General features: G+C 45.2%; 1 protein-coding gene across 2 annotated transcripts in view; it reads left to right on the top strand.

Annotated features, from left to right (window-relative positions):
- PRKCH (protein kinase C eta) overlaps positions 1–20579 on the top strand; it is a 231082-nt gene that overhangs the window by 142514 nt on the left and 67989 nt on the right. For both annotated transcript variants that reach the window (XM_043918912.1, XM_043918913.1), the window contains exon 10: positions 18322–18476. In XM_043918912.1, the coding sequence (XP_043774847.1) occupies positions 18322–18476 (155 nt within the window). The remainder of the gene's footprint in view (positions 1–18321; positions 18477–20579) is intronic.

The raw sequence follows: 20579 nt of genomic DNA, 5'->3' as shown, positions 1-20579 counted from the left end.
TGTGACCAAAGGGCTTGAAAGGGTTGGCATGTGTTTCCTTTTGAGGTTATTCAGCTGCAACTGGCCTTGTCACTAGCTGTCACCCACGGTGATGACCTAGAGATGGCCTGGACCCCCCACCTCCAGTGTGTGGAAGGCGGTTCACGGATTGTGTGTCATTTCCCTTGGCTTGGCCGAGACTTGCCAGGGTCAGACTCATCCCCTGTGTGTCTGATGACCGGCGAAGCTTTGTGGTAGGGAGTGTTGGTTACGGTTTTCCCTAACCATGCCTGGGAACCTGCCAAACTATGGATGCTCAGACCTCCGCGGGGCCCTGTTCTAAAGCTCCAGGCATGAGAACGTGATGGGCTTTCTGCCAAATAGTTTAGTGACAAGTCAGCCAGTCCGGAATCACACTGATGGAGGGCAAGGGAAAGAAACAGTGTTTGCAATGCTCAGTCTAGCTGGCAAGAGGAGAGTCGTGCACGTGGCATAGATAGTATGATGACTGTGTTTACTCCCTGCTACAAAAGGAAAGGTAGCTGAAAAGGAGCTCTGGATTCTGGGGGAGATTTTTACTTCCGGGCCAGTCTTTCCTCAGAAGGGCAACCAGAATATAATACTAACAGTCCAACTAGCACCCTAGGGTGGCCTGCAGGTGTTTCCCTGGGAAGCTGGGTTGGCCTTTGTCAGGACCAACTAGGACCTTGGGGCCAAGACCTAAGGTGACATCTGTGGGTGGCTGGAGCAAGTCCCATCCAGAATCATGCAGTCTAGAAACCCAACTGCACTGGGTGGAAACCACAGACTAATGTCTCCTAGTTTTGAAATACTTGCTTTTTCCATAATTACTTCATCACCGGTCAGAACACAGCTATGTCCATCTCTTCTCGGGCTCCAGATCGAGGGCCTCTCAGGACAAAGTCAGCCCTGTCTGTCAGTATAAACTTTGCCAACCTCAAATTTCAGAGACTTGTCCACCAGTTGGTGAAGATCAGGGGTGTTCATTCATTCGGCAAATGTGCACAGAGTTCCTCTAGGGCGTAGGCCTGGCTCTGAGCCCTGAGGACACAGCAGTGGACAAAGCAGGAAGGAGCCCCTTCCCTCATGGAGCCGGTGTCCTCCTGGGGAATTCGGGACCTGAGGAGCAGGTCCATAGCAGAGAGTCACCCCTCTGCAGTGGCTGGTCATGGTCGAATTTCTGGGATTACTATTTAGGGCAGGCTCAGAGCAGCCATCTGCTTACAGGAGAGTCCAGGAGAAGTGTCTTGAAGCTGTATTTGTTTGTGCATTCCCATCTGGTGCAGGGAATTGAAGACCTGATGGAGATTCCTGGGGCCAGGGAGGGCAACGGGCTTGGAGTCCAAAGCAGGAGGTGTCGTGGCTAAGCAGCAGCTCAGCTTACTTCCCGCGCTCACCTTTGCTATTGGTACAGAGTTCCTCCTGCTGCTGGGAGGACTGATTTCCCTGAGAGCCCCACAGGAGGCTGCGGGACAACACTCCCTGCCCCCACCCCCATATCCACGCCTTCAGGACTGACTGCTCCTATGCAGGGTTCCTTTTCCTGCCTTCTGAAGCCAGAGAGCACCTCGGCTCCTCTCACCAGAGACCCTCCGTGCTGCACCGGCAGAGGCTTTGGCAGAGGCCCCGTCTCCCCTTAGGGCCACCCAGGGAGCTCCTGTTTCCTTTCTGTGCAGACATCCAGCTCTCAGTATATTTGCACAGCAAAAGAGCTTGCTGTATTTGGAGCTCACTCCTTCCCACTTCCTTAGGATGGTCTGCGATGATGTCTTGCTCAGGTCTTACGAAGAGAGCCTTGGAACTCTTCCCAGAAACTCAATTTCATCCTTATGGTATATGATATTTTCAACATTAAAATGATGTAATGTTTAATTCCCAACCAAAACAAGAGGAGAGCCCTTCCAGCAAAACGCCTCCCCTCTTCCCTACGTGCATTCCCAATCCTATGCCCATGGGAAGTGCCTTCATCCTTGTCCTTCCTCTCACTCCTCATTTCAGATCTCCTTGCAAAGTGGGAAGTAGCCTGTGCCCATGACTAGCCCAGATATTCTGTGCTAGTGTGTGTCTACCAGTGGTGGAAAGGTGGTTCAAAATGAGTTAGGCACAGCCAGCAAAGTAGGGAGCTGGACCTCAGACTGGTTCAGGTTGCTCTTTTGGGAACCTGTGGAATTGAGATCCTGCTCATAAACCCACCAGGGGCTTCCCTGGGGGCTCAGATGGTAAAGAATCTGCCTGTAGTGCAGGAGACCTGGGTTCAATCCCTGGGTCGGAAAGATCCCCTAGAGAAGGGAATGGCAACCCACTCCGGTATTCTTGCCTGGAGAATTCCATGTATAGAAGAGCCTGGCAGGCTGCAGTCCATGGGGTCACAAAGAGTGGGACACGACTGAACGACTAACACTTTCACAAATTCAATTTGTCCCTCTTTACTTTGGCTTCAGGTCAGATCTGGAGCAGGAAGTTCCCTCCACATTGCTCAGAACTTTACCTCCACAGCCTTGACCTTCACCAGCAGGTCAATATGTCAAGGAATTAAATGACTGATGAATAATTAACCTTTCCAGTAAAAAAAAAAAAAATATACACACACACACATATATATATATGTATGATCCCTGGGTCGGGAAGATCCCCTGGGGAAGGGAATGACAATTGCAACCCACTCCAGTACTCTTGCCTGGGAATTCCCATGGACAAAGGAGCCTGGTGGCTACAGTCCATGGGGTCGCAAAGTCAGAAATGACTGAATGAGTAAACAACAGCAATATACATATATATATGAATTTATTTAAATTTACTAAAAATTTTATATAAAATTTGAATGACTTATTTATGTAATGTGATGAGATTTGCCCACTGCTAACGTTGGGGGCAGGATAACCCTTTTTTATGAGAGGGTGGGGGCTGTCCTGTGTGCTGTAGGATGAGAGCATTGCCGGCCTCCATTCACTAATGCCAATAGCACGTGCCTAATTATGATAACCAAAAAAGTCTCCAGACATGAACAGGTGCTCCTGGGGGGAAAATCTCACCAGTTGAAAACCCCTGCCTTACGTGAACATCTGGTGGTCCAGCCTACATACGGAAAGTCAAGTAAGCTAGATCAATTTACTCTCTACAGAGGTCAAAGAAAATGTGTCAGATCTTCTTTATAAAAACATAAATATTATATCTTTTTTTTTTCCTGAGTGTGTAGACAGAGTTCCTGTTTAGGGGCTGCTAACAGCTGTCAGCAGCTAGACTGTGGCATTTGAGGGGACTGGGGCCCTGAGCTGGGAAGAGGAGGTGGAAATAAGGGATCTGTTGAATGTGAGCAGGAGTTAGCAGGCTGCCAGCTGCTGTGATGGGGCAGAGTTATCAGAGCGGGGGGCATCTAGGGAACAAAAGATTAGCTCAGCGAGCATATATTTAAAATGGATTATGTTAGAAAGCAAGCGGTCCATATAGTGCAGCTCTCATGTTTTGGCATTTAATGATTTGATTTCTGCTTTGCCAACAAGGCCCTGAATGAGTGACATTTTATGAAACTCATCATCGTCACAGTGGTCTTAAAGGGGTTCTTATCTGTGAGTCAGACTCCTGTCCTCTGTGTGCTGCATATAACTGGAATTTACAGACGGAGATCAAGTTTTAAGAAACATTTCCCAATCAGTGTAGAAAATATGTGCTGGTAGCAATACAAGCGTACTCTAGGGGAAAACAGACTTGCTGTTTTCTTTTGTTTGTTTTCCATGTATGGAAATGTCATTTCAGCTTAAGATACAGATACCATAGAGGCTGTATGCAAAATTGTGTGGTCTCTACATGTTAAAAGTAGACCCTAAAAATGAATTAAATACTTAAATGTAAGGCTAGACACTATTAAGCTCTTAGAGAATAACATAGGCAGAACACTCTTTAGGATAAATTACGGCAAGATCTTTTTTGACCTACCTACTAGAGTAAGGGAAATAAAAGCAAAAATAAACAAATGGAATTTAATTAAGTTTAAAAGCTTTTGCACAGCAAAGGAAACCATAAACAAGATGAAAAGAAAACCCTTAGAATGGGAGAAAAATATTTGCAAATGAAGCAACTGACAAAGGTTTAATCCCCCAAATATATAGACAGCTCTTGCAGCTCAATATCAAAACAAACAACTCAACCCCAAAATGGGCAGAAGACCTAAATAAATGTTTCTCCAAAGAAAGACATTTAGATGGCCAACAAACAGATGAAAAGATGCTCAGCACCCTAATTATTAAAGAAATGCAAATCAAAACTACAATGAGGTATCATCTCACACTGGTCACAATGGCCATCATCAAAAAAATCTACAAATAGTAAATGATGGAGAGGGTGTGGAGGAAAGGGAACACTTTTACACTGTTGATGGGAATGTAAATTGATACGGTCTCTATGGAGAACAGTGTGGAGGTTCCTTAAACTAAAAGTAGAATTACCATATGACCCAGCAATCCCACTCCTTGGCATATACCCACAGAAACCTTAATTAAAAAAGATTTATGTACCCCAGTGTTCACTGAAGCACTATTTACAATAGCCAGGACATGAAAGCAATCTAAATGTCCATCAGTAGAGGAATGGAAAAAGAAGATGTGGTACATATGTACACTGGAACATTACTAAGCCATAGAAGGAACAAAGTTGTGTCGTTTGCAGAGATGTGGATGGATTTAGAGACTGTCATACAGAGTGAAGTAAGTCAGAAAAACAAATATTGTATATCAATTCATATATATGGAATCTAGAAAAATGGTAAAAATGATCTTATTGGCAAAGCATGAGTAGGGGTGCAGACATAGAGGAAAAAAATGTGTGGATATTAAGGGGAAAAGCAGGGGAGTGGGAGGAATTGGAAGATTGAGAATGATATATATACACTACTATGTATAAAATAGATAACTAATGAGAACCTACTCTATAGCACAGGGGACTCTTCTCAGTGCTCTGTGGTGACCCAAATGGGGAGGAAATAAAAAAAAGGGGAGGGATTTATATATGTATATGGCTGATTCACTTTGCTGTATAGCAGAAACTGACACAGCAGTATAAAGCAATTATACTTCAATTAAAAAAAAAAAAAGACAAGTAGATCCTAGCCACCAGAGACATTACCTGTTGATATGTTGAATGGTAGTATTGTATCTATGTTGCATTTTTAATTCAATTTAGGAAATGTTTCCTGAGTCAGGGACATTATATGCTAGGGACTGAAAGCATAAGGAAGAATAAAATGTGGACTGTCCTTTGGTTGCTTTCATTCAAGGATCACCCTATCCTAAACAGGTACGTTTCATCACTGTGTGATAGAAGATAGTCATAGTGTGGCCCTTGGGGAGGTTGGGAGGACATTCCCTGGGAGGGGCTGTTCTGAGCTGGGTTTTGAGGATGAATAGGAGCCCTACAGAGACAGAAAGGGGATGGGTCTTCCAGACGGAGGTAACAGCCAGGCAAAGACATAGAGGCTTAAAACTATGATGTGGCCAGGAGCCCCCAAATAACTTGATGGCGCAGGATTGCAGGAGAGGAAATATGGGGAGGAAAGAAGACATCCTGTGCTGAAGAGTTTAGACTCTTCAGAGGTGAAAGCAACTGGCAGAGGATGTGAAGTCAGAGAGCAACCTAAGATCTGCATTTGGGGAGGGCTGTAGGTGGCTGTCTGCAGAGGAGACTGACAGGGGGCAGCCCTGGTAAGGCCGTTGAACCACTGGCCCTCAGAACCTTTCTGCCCCAAGGCAGCCATCACAAGAGTGGAGTCAGGGAAACACGTAGGAGGTGGAATTGGTAGGACTTTTAGAGTAAAAGAGTAAGAGGAGTGGCCAGAGTTCTGACCCATTGGGAGCCTGGGGGAATGGAATACATGGGTTCACTTTACAGAAAACCCAGTGGTAAGATTAGATGGTAACCCAGATGGAAGATTAGATTTGTGTCATCAGTATCCTCCTAGCATAGTGCAAGTATCAGTTCAGTCGCTCAGTCATGTCTGACTCTTTGCAACCCCAAAGACTGCTGCACATCAGGCTTCCCTATCCATCACCAACTCCTGGAGTTTACTCAAACTCATGCCGATCGATTTGGTGATGCCATCCAATCATCTCATCCTCCGTCATCCCCTTCTCCTCCACCTTCAATCTTTCCCAGCATCAGGATCTTTTCAAATGAGTCAGTTCTTCGCATCAGGTGGCCAAAGTATTGGAATTTCAGCTTCAACATCAGTCCTTCCAATGAATATTCAGGACTGATTTCCTTTAGGATTGACTGGTTTGATCTCCTTGCAGTCCAAGGAACTCTCAAGAGTCTTATCCAGTACCACAGTTCAAAAGCATCAATTCTTAGGTGCTCAGCTTTCTTTGTAGTCCAACTCTCACATCCATACATGACTACTGGAATAACCATAGCTTTGACTAGACAAATCTTTGTTGGCAAAGTAATGTCTCTGCATTTTAATATGCTGTCTAGGTTGGTCATAACTTTCCTTCCAAGGAGCAAGCATCTTTTAATTTCATGGCTGCAGTCACCATCTGCAGTGATATTGGAGCCCACAAAAATAAATTCTCTCACTGTTTCCATTATTTCCCCATCTATTTGCCATGAAATGATAGGACCAGATGCCATGATCTTAGTTTTCTGAATGTTGAGTTTTAAGCCAACTTTTTCACTTTCCTCTTTCACTTTCATCAAGAGGCTCTTTAGTTCTTCTTGGCATAGTAGAAACTGTAATTTTAAATATTTCCATAGATGTTTATAGAGGGAGAAGAGAGGAGAGTGAAAGTGAAAGTCTCTCAGTCATGTCTGACTCTTTGTGACCCCATGGACTGTCCATGGAATTCTCCAGGCCAGAATACTGGAATGGGTAGCCTTTCCCTTCTCCAGGGGATCTTCCCAACCCAGGTCTCCTGCATTGCAGGCAGATTCTTTACCAACTGAGCTATCAGGGAAGCCCTAAGTTAGAAATTTCTAAGTGGGGGAAAAAAGAAAAATCAGAAGGAAGAGGTTTCATAGGAGGAGGCATCAAGTGCCATGATGAAGTCAGTTCACCAAAGGATTCAAAACTATCCATTGAATCTGGGATGTGATTGTTGGTGCCACTATCTTAATCACCATTCTCATCCTTCGGGTTTGAAGGGCACTTCTGAACTTTATTTCACCAGCTGAAGCTTCTTGACAAAGTCAACACAATATCCTCTCCCCAGGGTAAACCTTTTTCATCTACTTCTGATTACTTTGTCCCTCATCTTATTATGGCTGTGCTTCTTTTACTTGGGTCTCAAGAGACCCAGGTTCAATTCCCGGGTTGGGATGATCCCCTGGAGAAGGAATGGTCACTCACTCCAGTATTCTTGCCTAGAGAATTCCATGGACAGAGGAACCTGGTGGGCTAAAGAGCCAGACACAACTGAGCGACACACACACACACACACACACACACACACACACACACACACACACACACACACACACACACACACACACACACACACACACACACCCTTTACACTAAGGTCTGCATCTTTCTTCCTCAGTGGACGTGGAGACCCATATTTTTCCCACATTGAACAAAGGGTCAGGAGATTGTAGGAGATTGTAGGGGGGGTTAGGGAATTTTATTCCCCAGTTTGAGGGCCAGAGAAGAATGATATTGTGGCTGCACTGGAAAAATCAGACTCAAATAGCACATGGAAGGCACATTCCAGACAGAAACTGCAGCACATAGAGCAGAGGAAGGAAGAGCCTCTCAGCCAGTGGATTCCCAGGCATCTTCTCAAGGCAGACATGGATATTCTTGGCCAGATTCGATACCTCCCTAACTGGGAAAAGTGTTTAATCAGACAGCTGTAACCTGGAATCTCTTCCTAGAAGGCAGACATGTCTAAGTGATCCACAAATCAAAGGGAGAGATGAAATCTTCTTTAAAAAGTTGCAAAGTTTCAGAACCTCTGTCGTGAAAAGGATCTAAATAAGTGAAATGGCGTAATGGCATTTTTATTTTTTATTTTATCACCCTATACAAACTAAATGCGTCAAGTATCTTCAGTAGACTTGCTCCTATTTGATGCTAAAACCAAAATCTTTTTTAAAAAGAATGTACTGTGTGAAATAATGATTTAAAGAAATCCTATTCTGTATACTTTTAAGTGACCCAACCTTTTTAAAAAAGTGAATAATCAAAAAACCAGTGCTCTGTGACAACCTAAAGGGGTAGGATGGGGTGGGAGATGGAGGGAGGTTAAGAGGTATACATACATATACCTATGGCTGATTCATGTTGATATTTGGCAGAAACCAACATGATATCATAAAGCAATTATCTTCCAATTAAAAATAAATAAATTCAAACAAGCAAAAAAAAAAAAAGTGAATAATCACCTAAGACAATGGTCCCTAACCTTTTAGGTACTACGGACTGATTGCATGGAAGACAATTTTTCCATGGACCGGGCTGGGAGGAATGGTTTCAAGATTACTCAAATACATTACATTTATTGTGCACTTTATTCCTAATCTAATGCTGCTGCTGATCTGACTGGAGGTATCAGTCAGTGGCCCAGAGTCTGGGGACTCCTGACCTAAGATTTCTTCTTTGGGAGTCTACATTCAGAATTAAAACACCATGTCCAGCTAGTAATCATCTGCTGTCAGAGATGCTTGTTTTTCCAAGCTAATAAATCTGATCTTTATCATAGTACAGTGACTAGATTATTAATACTATATCCTCTTATTCAGATCAACTTAAGCAGAAATCTAGCTAATTGTAGGATTTCATAGAAATGGCATCCGGAATAGTACGTAACTTAAAAAATCACAGTTTTGATGACTTGAGTGCATCAGGAAATATTTGTAATGTAAGTGAAAAAGAAGGGGTATGCTTTTTGTTTTCTCCCTTTCTGTTCTTTCTCATGCTGTGAAGTATTAAGTATAATTAGGACATAAGAGGTAAACCAAACATAGTTAAAATTATTTTGCAAATATCTTATGTGCTCTAAAGTCTGCAATTCTTTGGTTGCTAAAAGCCATAAATAATTTTGTTTCTCCTCGTATTTAGACTTCTATCTCTGGGTGTCAGGATTATAGCTATTTTATTTTTTCCTCAATTTTCCATGTATTTACTTTGTAATTACATTTGAATGAAGAACATGTAATTACTTTTATAAACAGAAAAGCCAAAGCTTTATAAATAAAGGGAGATGAAGTGGCGTCAAGCAGACCTAACTTCTCTTGAGCTCTTCCACCAACTATTTTAACTGTGGGCAAGGCACTTTAGTTCTTTGCGCTTGACTCCCACAAAATGGCTGGTGAAACTAGTCTTTGGCAGTTTGTTCCAGCTTTTCTGATATTCTGGCTCCTGCTATGTTAGTTCCTTGGGTTTATTAACCCTTAGTGTGGTCCAGGCACCAGGGGCAGTGGTACTAGAGATACATCATTTGGCATCCGGGCTCTGCCTTGAAAGGTTGCAGGTTTTCCAGAGAAAACAAGAACAAGTGCAGAAAGCCAGAACAGCCAGTTCAGTGATACTGGGGAAGATATGTGTGGATCAGAGGCACAAAGGAGGCTCCCCCAGAAAGGGAGGACTTGAATACCAGCTTCACTATATCCCCTATCATATGTTTGCAACTTATTTATGCCTTAAGAAGTATCCCGGCCCAGATGCTTCACAGGGGACTGAACTGCAGGTTTGATTGTCAGACATTTCTCTCATCTGGTAAGTATGCCAGTAAGCCTTGTCAAGTTGCATTACAAGAGAAGACCATAATGTGTCCAGTTTACCAGGAGAACACTTGGTTTTTGGAAAGAACTGTGTGTCTCTCCAAGGTTTCAAATGCAAGCTCCTTGGAGCTTGTTATATTGGAGACATATTTTATCTTCCCAAAGACTAGTGTCTGAGCTCAGACAGGATGTATCATGCCTGTGGGCTTAACAGAAGACTTGCCGGGTGATTGAATTAACTTCTCATCTCTTCTGGGCTACACCAAATGATGAGTTAAAAAAAGAAAACAAAACCAAAAAACGAAGAAGCCATTTGCTTCCCCCTCTTTGTTTCTTCCTTGAAGCCTTTGTAATTGTTCTTAATGTGGTTAAGTTCAAGTGGTTTCCAGTTCAGGCATGGCGCAATCAGATTTCCTCACCAGGGTGCTTTTCCACTGTCCCCTCTTTGACGTCAGTAACTGTTCCTGTTGATCTGAACTCCGTATTCACCCTGTAGATGACTTCGTCAGAGAAAAATCCTAAAGCAAAGCAGGAGGCACTTACGAGAAATGCAGCACAATGCTGTCTATTCCTGGAGGTTTCCTTTTGCTTGTTCACAGCTGGTCAATAGCAGCGTTTGATACCGGGTTGATATGTTACTTATTTAGAAGTAATTTCATAGCAGTTCTTAGGATTTGGATGAGTAAGTATAGATGTGGCTCCCAGCCTAACATTATCTTCAAGCAATAACTAAATTAGTCTTTAACTTTAAGTGTTGTTTCTATTCTTGGAGTTATTTCCAAAAGGTAACCTGTATCCTCCCTATAAATACATGTTTCGGTGAGATTTACATGTGTCAATGGCAGTGACTATGGGTTCTTGCTTTAAACAGAAAAATCTTTCTCAGTCTATGTATGAGAACAAATGAACGCCGTCGAAGGGGAGAATAGCCACTATAAGAAGTCCCATAAAGTTTGCAGTTCATGGGGGAGCACATTTGCCTTGCAATAATAATTATGATTATTATAAAGCTCTTAAAATAGTATGAATTGTCATCTAACATTAGAAAAAGGAAAAAATTTGCTGGAGAGGAAATTTTAGTTAATGTGGCTTGGCTTATCAAATCTGGTTTCGTGACCCCTTGTTCAGTAGTCACGTCAGAGAAAGATAAGTCCTCTTTATCAGGTCAAGGCCATGACCGTGCAGTAGCAGGAAGTGCTCCCTCGTCCCAGCAGCTGCCCTGGGGTCCTCCTGACTCCCTGAACCCTCAAGAATCCTGTCCTGAACTGAGGATCAGGGAGCTGCTGCAGCAGCATTTCGGCTGCTGTTTCGTTCCCGTGTACTTGCCAGGCCGAGTGCTCTGTTGTGGACACCATCTCCATGTCTGCCCCAGGTGCTCCTTCTCTAGGCTGCTGCAACCCCCACCCCAGGAGCCAGAGCCCCAGGAGCAGAGAGCCAGGGTGGCTGCAGCCTGGGGGAGGTGGTGATGAGGAGGAAGACATCAATAGTACTACTACTAGAAGCTGCTTCCCAAGTGGCTGAAATGGTAAAGAATCTGCCTGCAAAGCAGGAGACACAGGTTCGATCCCTGGGTCAGGAAGATCCCCTGCAGAAGGGTCTGGCACCCCACTCCAGTATTTTTGCCTGGAGAATCCCATGGACAGATGAGCCTGGCAGGCTACAGTCCATGGGGTCGCACAGAGTCGGACACGACTAAGTGACTAACACTCACTTTCACTAATAGCTGGTAACTTTTATCCAGCACTTACTATGTGCCATATACTGATTGAAATTCTAAGCTTAAATCATTTCATCCTCCAGTACCTGTGAGTTCAGTCATCTTATTATCCCCATTTTGTAGATGAGAGTTTTGAGGAAGGGAAAATAGAGCGCAGCAGGAACTGCTTTGGTATCTCGGGCTCCCCGGCTCCGGAAGCCACGGCCCTGACCACACTGCTTCCCTTTAGCTACACCAGGGACTTCAGTGCTGGCACAAGGTCTCCCAGCTGTAACTTCGGTCCTCTTTGTGGTATGTAGTAATAACAGTAGTATTTGTTTGTTGAGATCCTCTTCTGGGTCTGGTGCCACGCCAAGCACTTGGCTTCTGGTTTAATCTTCACACGATCAGTGTAATTAGAGATGTTATTACCCCAGATTTAGAAATCAGGAAACCTCCTGCCCCTTAAAATTTGGTGAATGTTTCAGTTAAATTTTTCCTGGTAGAAAATAATAGGATAATACTAAACCAGGATCATTCAAAACGGGAGAAGTGAAAACAGAGATTCAGAGGTACAGGGGTGTCTCATGGAACCCAAGGGCACACACTGGCCAGGTCTCTGCAGAGACCAGAAGCTAGAAGGCTGTGAGGGACCCAGACGGTTTCCTTCTCAGCCATTCATGCTCTCTGTCTCTGCCCTCATTCTTCCCCTTCATCTGCCCATCCAGGCTTTTACCCCTCTGACACAGCAAAACTTTTCATGTGTTCACATCACAAAGGCGGAAGCCTCTGCTGCCTGGCTTATGCCTCCTCGGGTCCTATGCTCAGCACAGCCTTCTTGAACACCTGCCCATCTCAGTTCCAGTTTTCTGTGAAGGGGCCTGGGGTGGGGCGGAAGGGCAGCCTGGTCCGATTTACCACGGGCAGTGTGTCCAGCACTTACCTGTGTGACTGCGCCAGGGCAGGTCTCTGAGAAAGGGCTCAGTGAGCTCAGCCGACACCTCTGGAGGTGCCTGGCGCACTGACCCTAAGGCGTCTCATCCTTGGCCCCTGCTCTCTCTAGAGTCACCCTCCTTCGGCAGGGTCACCTTGCCACAGGTACCATAGCACTTTTATCTGGACGGGTAGGTTTTTTTTTTTTTGGTTGCACTGGGTCGTCTTTGCTGCACATGGGCCTTGCCTAGTGGCGAGTGGGGACTACTCTTTGTTGTGGTGCATGGACTTCTCATTGCAGTGGCTTATTTTGGAATGGAGCACAGGCTCTAGGGCTTCAGTAGTTGCAGCACTTAGACTCAGTGGGTTGCAGCGTATGGGCTGGGTCGCTGTGGCACACGGCCTTAGTTGTCCTGTGACATGTGGAATCTTCCCAGACCAGGGATCAAACCCATGTCCCCTGCATTGGCAGGCCAACTCTTATCCACTGTACCACCAGGGAAGTCCTAAACATGTGTTTTGTCTCTAGCTTTTCCTCATGGATTGCGTACCAGTTCTACCTCATAAAGAACAGTCCTTATGAGGGGCTTTAGGGAATGCACACTGCTTATACTGACAGTCACTTTCAGGTCACAGGATATTTTTATCCCCTGTGGCCTGGGGAAGTAGCAGCCCAGGACTGACAGTAGCCCAGATGGACCTGGCCCAGCCTGCAGCGGGTCAATGGAAGCAGGCAGGTGATGACAGGAATTCTATTATTAACCAGGCACCAGCTCCTTGGCCTCCTGGAACTCGCACGGGCTGGGCTGCGCTGGGCTGGGCTAGGCTGCCTGGGACAAAGGGATTTCTGAGTTGCTGTTATTCCTCCACATTAATGACTTGTGTTTGTGGTTGGTTGGATCAGGGACAAAAGAGAGGAGCACGGGACAGACAAAGGGCTGGGCCACTGGCTTTAGAGCTGAGGTTCAACTAGTCTGCGGGACCTTCAATCTGCTGCTATGCAGATCAGGGCAAGACTTCCTTTCGAGGAGCCAGAGGCTGTGCAGGTGTCCAGGCTCAGCGTCTAGGAAATTGGATTTTAGAAAAACTGGAATGCTGTCTATACAGGCTTACATACAGAAGCAGCCGTTTGCCCTCCCTGCCCACGGTGGGATTTGGAAGCTCATCTGTGCCCTAGAAATGACTCATGGCAGCCTTAATCCACCCTGCCATGCGGTGAGGGCCTCCCTAAATGCGTGGATCCCAGCAGACGCTTCCTCTGGTTGCTTCCCATTTGGGTTTGTTCAGTGTGACTTAATGTTTGTGAAGTCCCCAGCAAGACTAGGTCTTAAGCATCACAGATTGTGGAATAGTAGGTGGGTGGTGATCTTCTGCCTCATTGCTTCATCTCTGCCTTTAAAGGTCATTTGCTTAACATGAAAGGTTTCTAGCTTGGTGGCATTCATTCCATAGGAGTAGAATTCAGCCAGAGTCACTGGTTTTTGTAGCTGAGGTTTTATTATTTGTGGCAGGTTCCAACACTTCCTGGAGTCTTTTTCAAGCCAAGCCCTTGAAAATGTATAGTCGCCACATGTTCTAGCCCAGACACTGGGCCTGTAATTATGACCAAAGCCTATAGTGAGGGATCCCGTGTATTCCTAGGTCTAGGGCCCTCTTCTCAGCTGTGGGTGACCTGGGGAAAGGGTGAAGGGGAGCATCCTAACTAGCCTTGGCTTTTTGTACCAGCACTTGATCATGAAAGCCGCATGTGCTACAATGAGGCCCCCACTCAGCACCCTCAGTGCTTGGGGAGTGTCCCCCTTGGCAGCCACCGCACCCTGCCTCACCCCTGACACTCCAGCTGTTCATTCACCTTGAGTCCTGCCCTGTCCATCCCCACTCCAGCCTACCTTGTGCTTCCTCAGCCTTCACAGCTGGTGAAATCAGCTCCTAGTTTCCCCAAAGCCCGCCCCAGCCTCCAGGCTTCTCCAGTGTCCCCGATCTGTGTCCCCTGACGCCCCCTGTGCCCAGGTACTGTGCTTAGCCCTCTGGGCTGCCGTGCTCCCGGGAGGAGGCCTGGGCTCTCCTTCATTCCATGCTGCTCAGTCCCCACCCAGGGCCTGGCACAGTGTGTGCCCAGCAAACATTTATCCCTCCTTGTGGAGACTCTTAATGTGAGCCCAAAAGGTCTCTCTGAAAGACTCAGTAGACTCTGTACAGCCCATATCAGAACTCAGACCCCGTACACCCTGTGGAGCCCTGGGACCCAAGTCAGAGGCTGTTGAGTCTCTCTTTGGATGTGATTGCAACCAGCCTGATGGCATGCTTACATCAGGCAGGAGAATGGCTGTTAAGGGAGAAGGTGGTTACTAGGGGCCTTAATAATGAACAACCAGCGATGTAAAGACCCTTCTTTCTATTGGCTTCCTAATCCTACCTCCTACTGCCTGAATACCTGCTCTTAGACAGTCTCAAAATTGTCCTTTCCAATGTCCCAGCTTTCATATGAAAATCAGAGAAAATGGAGGAAGCCATGAGTGACTTTGGTTTGTTGTAACAGTCATCATAGAAATCTTCAGAGATATGGAAAAACATAAAAAAGAGATAAATGTCATCCGAGATCTCACAATTGAAAACAACTTGTCATATGTAAGCATTTTTTTTTCATCTTTTCTGTGCATATCTGCATTTGGCTATAACTGAAATCATTCTGTACATTCATGTGTATGATCTTTTTTTTCTGATGTGAAACATCTTCCCCATTACAGCTGCCAGCAGCAGCAACCCCTACTGTTTATTGCACAGTTTCTAGAAGCCCCACCTGAGGACATGTTTAATGAAAGCTTATTGCTGAGGATGGCTTCTCACTCACCCCCAGCTAATGATGAGTGAATCTTCTTGGCTAAAAGCTGGAGATTTTTATCATTTATCTCCACCTCTGCAAAAGAAAGTGTGGGGAAATTGCTGCCAAGTGTTAACTGTCTCTGCAGCAGACATTTTAAAATGGAGTGAACAGAATTGTATGTAAACAGAAGGTCTCTTCACAACAAATGCATTTTGCTAGCTGATAACATGCTTTTATTTTTCTCCCTTGTGACCTTATTGTAGGTCTTTGGTAAGATGGGCCATTACTTTTTGTTACAGCGTCATTGTGTCTCAACTGGCTTGTTTTCCCTTCCTGCTTGCTTAAAGCATCATGTGTCGCCCAAGGGCTATGAGCTGTACCCTCTGTTCTAGGTGGTGCCAGACAGGAGGTTAGAGTTAAACTCTGGGTGAAAAGCAACCCCTGCTTTCTCAGTTCTAAAGTTTATGACCTTTTCCTGTGCATCCCAGGTGTGCATGCCTCCCAGGAACCCCTGCATTATCTGAGAATCTGCCTCTAGGGCAGGTGGTGGGATTGAGACAGAGAAGTGGGACCAAGGCAGGAAGGCAGTATTTCCTTCCCCAGATCTGGGATTTAGCCCAGAGTCTGGCTTTTCAGACTTGAAGTTATGAGGATTGTTTTGGGGGCAAGCTAGAAATGGATGCAATTTCCCTTGGAATGCCCTCATCTTTTTGATGCCTACTGTCGCCGACGCTCTTGCTAACTTCACTGATGTCCACAGCTTACAGAGTAGCCACTTACCTACTGACCCAGTTCCAGTAACAAGGCATTTTAAGCTAGTGGAATTCATGTGGCTGCCAGACACAGCCATGAAAAGGTGGACAGGCCAGTTAACAAAAATGTATCAGGTGTACCTTCTTGCTGAGGCCTGGATCCTCATCCAGGCCCCTGAGGCCCCTCCAAATAAACACAGCAGGGGCATAACAACGTCCATGTATGTGGCTGTAGCTCTTGGCCCCACCTCTGTCACCGGCTCACCCTCTGCCCCACCCACTGCTAACCTGTTCCTTCCACACGAGCCTGCCCCATACAAGAAACAGGGGGCCCTGTTGCTCATCCAAGCTCGTCCTGCCCAACTTGGCCTCTCCCCTGGCCAGTCACTCCCACTCAGTTGAAGGCCTCTAGCTTAGTCAGATGACTTGGTATTTTTAGTTTTCTGTTGGCTTATATTGGCCAGCCTGAAGAGTTGTTCTACTGATGTTTGGTTTTTGGTTTTGTGTGTGTGAATCTTGCTATTCCATCTTTACTCCTGAAGTCTTGTTTCTCATCAGCAGGAAGAGATGTTTCATAGACCCAGAGGATTTTTTTTCTTCTAATTAGGTCTGTCTTAAATTGAGAATAAGAGGTCATAATGGTAGTGTCTTCCAATAAGGAAGAGCCTGATTAAACCTGTGGTAGATCAGGAGGTGAACAGGAGCACACACAATCTCTGCCCTCTCTGTCTGCCATTCAGCTGTGACTGTATGGCAGCCCCTGGCAGAGCTGGCAGCACTTGAAACCACAGAGGAGATTAGTCCTGGGTGTTCATTGGAGGGACTGATGTTGAAGCTGAAATTCCAATACTTTGGTCACCTGATGTGGAGAGCTGACTCATTTGAAAAGACCCTGATGCTGGGAAAGATTGAGGGCAGGAGGAGAAGGGGATGAAAGAGGATGAGGTGGTTGGATGGCATCACCGACACAATGGACATGGGTTTGGGTGAACTCCGGGAGCTAGTGATGGACTGGGAGTCCTGGTGTGCTGCGGTTCATGGGGTCACAAAGAGTTGGACACGACTGAGCGACTGAACTCAACTGAAACCACAAATAAAAATGCTTCGGGGTGCATATACATATCCTTTGTGAATTGGTAAAATACCAGATTCCTTACAAAACAACCTCCCACCCTCCTACCCCCCAAAAAGATGACCAGTGGCCTGATGGCACTCATTCTGAAGGTCTTGGCTCACACATCACTTGCTCAGAGTGACCTTCCCAGCTCCACAAACAGATGATATGATGTCATTGCTTCCTCCACTTTTCCTTCACAGCATTTACCAGAATTGGAAAATTTACCTGGTTATATGACTTTGTGTTTTTATTTTAAAGTAACGTGTATCTCCCAGAGCAGACGCACTGTGGACAGAGACTATGTTTTATGCCTCTCTTACTCTCTGTTCGTTCCCAGCACGTGGCTAACCTGGGACTCCATACATGCTAATGAGAGGGAGCAAGCAAATCCTTTGATCTCAGAGGTTCCCAAAGCAAAGTGTTTTACACTGTCCCTTTTGGAGACACCACTTGTTAACGGGGACCTGTACACTTCTTCCATTAAGCAGTGTTGCTTTCCACAGCACTTTATTCATGACACTTGTACAGTACTTAGTACACCAACTGCATCAATGACTTTTAAGAGCCCATTTAACCTGCTGGGTTAGAGTTTTATTCCAGATGGAGACAGCATCTCACTTGACTTTAAGTTCCCTTTTCTGATTCAGGAACCTTGTGATGGGCTAAATGGAATTTCTAACATCCAGGCAACTCTGAGGCTCTCATTAGACTGTTGTCTGGCTGATTGGTCAAAAATGTTTTCCTTTTTCTCTGGTTATTCTCTGCCCAGGTGTGGGGACCTATGGGATGTCTCTTGCTGTGATAACTCTGCACGTTCCAGACAAAAGCATGCACCTTTTGATTATGTTGCTCTCTTTCAGTTTATGAAAGTCAATGATTTTGGTAAAGATAGTGACGTCATTCTCACCTTACTAATGCTGAATATCCAAAAAAAAAAATTTAATTCAAGATTACGTGGTGTTTAAGGTGCAGAATTAGAACCAAAAGCTTCTGATACCTTCTCTACTTTTTACTTAATGCAGAAATTCAAGGTTGTGTGGAATTCTTTAAAAGAGATCCAGGTGTTACTATCACCACCTACTGCCCACCCCCCCCCCAATCCCCACCATCCCCAGGATCTAATCCATTAGACCCTCCTGCTTTGCCCTGAGCCGCTGTCAGGGTGTTCCATTGAGCACCTCCATTTAACAACCTCTTCTCCCCACACTGCAGTCCCAGATCGTATGATGCTGACTGATCTCTAGGCTGATGGCTATACCACCTTGAATCCTTTTTTTGTGTTTGTACCCAGGATCGTCTGTTTTTTGTGATGGAGTTTGTGAATGGGGGCGACTTGATGTTTCACATTCAGAAGTCACGGCGTTTTGATGAAGCGCGGGCTCGTTTCTATGCTGCAGAGATCATTTCGGCACTTATGTTCCTTCATGACAAAGGAATCATCTATAGGTGAGTTTTGGGTGCTGGTAAGCCCTCTCAAAATTCATCCCTGGTTCATTCCCCTGATTCAGCTTGTCCTTCCAGTTCTCATGATGGACAGTTGAACTCCTTTTGAAATTCACAAAGTTTTGCGTGTCCGTTAGAATAAATGAATAACACAGTGATAAGCACTGCCTGAAGACTAAAGCTCGTGCCTGTGTGGTGTTTGTAAACTAGGCTTGAGGGTCTCGAAAGGAGACTGTTCATGCATTTGTTCAGCTGGGGTTTTCAAGTGGCTGAACTTGCTGGTCTCCTCTGTTTTAACCTTAGGAGTGATTCATTCCATTTTCAGGATCCATGCCTAAACTGGAGAGCGTGAATACCTCTTGCCCTAAATGGCTGTGATAAGAATCATGGTCAGATAGGCTTGCCGCTCACCAGTCCAGGAGCCAAGAGGTGACCTGTTGACAAGCAGAGTCCTGCTTGATGATGTCTATCATGTGAAGTCCCCTCCTAAATCTTGTTTGATTTCATTTCATGACACATAGTCTTTATCGTAATATATCATATGTTAAACAGGCTTGAAGTCTGGTTAATGTTGTTAGATCTCAGAGCAGATCAAAGTAACCTTTACTCAGACACAAAGCTGAGTATGGTGGGAAATATAATAGTGAGTGTTAGGTAATTTTCATCCTCAAGTTTTCCTTTTTTCCCATTGTCAACAATGTCTTCCTGCCCTTTACATCACATGTAACTTAGTTGCCACATATGCTCCATTATTTTTCCTTCTTTGAGAGGCAATTGTTTCTTTCCTTTGAGAAAAATTCTCTCTCGGGTGCATTCATGTAAAGAATTTCCTGATTGAAATTTGCCGTTTATTAGCTTTGCTGTTCCTTTGTGAGCTGGTGACAGTGTGAACATCATTATTAAAGTGTGAGAGAGCTTTAAAAACGAAATATTCTTAAGTACCCTGAGAGGAAACAAAATAGGCAAAGAGAAGTGAGATCAGTAAAGAATGCAGCAGGACTGGTCCATGGTGCCAGAAAGAAGTGGAAAAACGAGATGGAGCAGGCGTGGTGCAAAAATGTCTTCTAGTAAATTCGCAGTGCAGAGCCATGGAAGCTCAAGTGGACACAGTGCTCTGTCACAGCCCCCCACTGTGAGGTAGCAGAGTGGGGTGCTAGGCAGGATAGCCCGCAGCGGGGTCATCCCTTGAAGGTAACCAAGAGTCTCCGCTCACTCCTAAGTCATGAGGCGGCCACAGGTTACTCTGTGGAAGGTCTGTGCTCTGTGCTTTCCTGACCCAGCCGTGCTGTTGTCCTGGCGACTCCAGCAGGGCATGTCTCCTGTCTCAGCCTGGAGCCCAGCACATGATTGTTGGTGGTTGCTGACATGGTCTCTAATGCTGGAGGGGGTTCTAGGTCCTTCCTGGTGGTGGTCTGGGACTCTGGACTGTGTGTTCCGTGTTTGTTCTCCTCTCCGTGGCTGAGCTACCCATCTCTGGTCTGTGGACCCCAAGGAGAGCCTTCCCCACATTTAATTTTTAAGAATAACCACTTTCCTGTTTGACAAGGGCTTGTGGTGTTAATTTAAAAACAAACAAACAAACAAAATGGCAACAAAAGCTAAATGGAGTACTTGTTACAGGCCCAGTACTTGACCTGCATTTTCTTTCTTGATCCTCCTAATAATAAATTATATGACACTAGTGTTATCCGTGTTACTTAGATGAGTTACTGATTTTCAACTGCAATTTGAACTGATTGCAATTTCACTGGTAGTGGAGCCAGAATTCCAGTGATGTTTTTAACCACTGAGCTACACTGTCTCCTCAGGAGAGACCTAAAGGCTTAGGGTACAACTGTAAAGTAAATTTTCAAGTAAACCCCTTGAAGAGTGGACTTCTTACTCCCCCTTTGGTGACAGAGTGACTTTGATTTGTGAAAATGAGGCAGAATGGGTATCTTAGTCCATTCAGGCTTCTGTAACAAAATAGCACAGATTAGGTGGCTTATAAACAATGAACATTTATTGTTCACAATGGAGTCTGGAAATCCAAGATCAGAGCACCAGCATGGTCATGTTTGATGGAGACCCTCTTTCTGGTTCCTAGCTGGTGCCTTCTCGCTGTGA

The sequence above is a fragment of the Cervus elaphus genome, chromosome 12 (assembly GCF_910594005.1).
Source record: "Cervus elaphus chromosome 12, mCerEla1.1, whole genome shotgun sequence".
NCBI lineage: Eukaryota > Metazoa > Chordata > Mammalia > Artiodactyla > Cervidae > Cervus > Cervus elaphus.
This window is presented reverse-complemented; position numbering and strand designations above follow the sequence as displayed.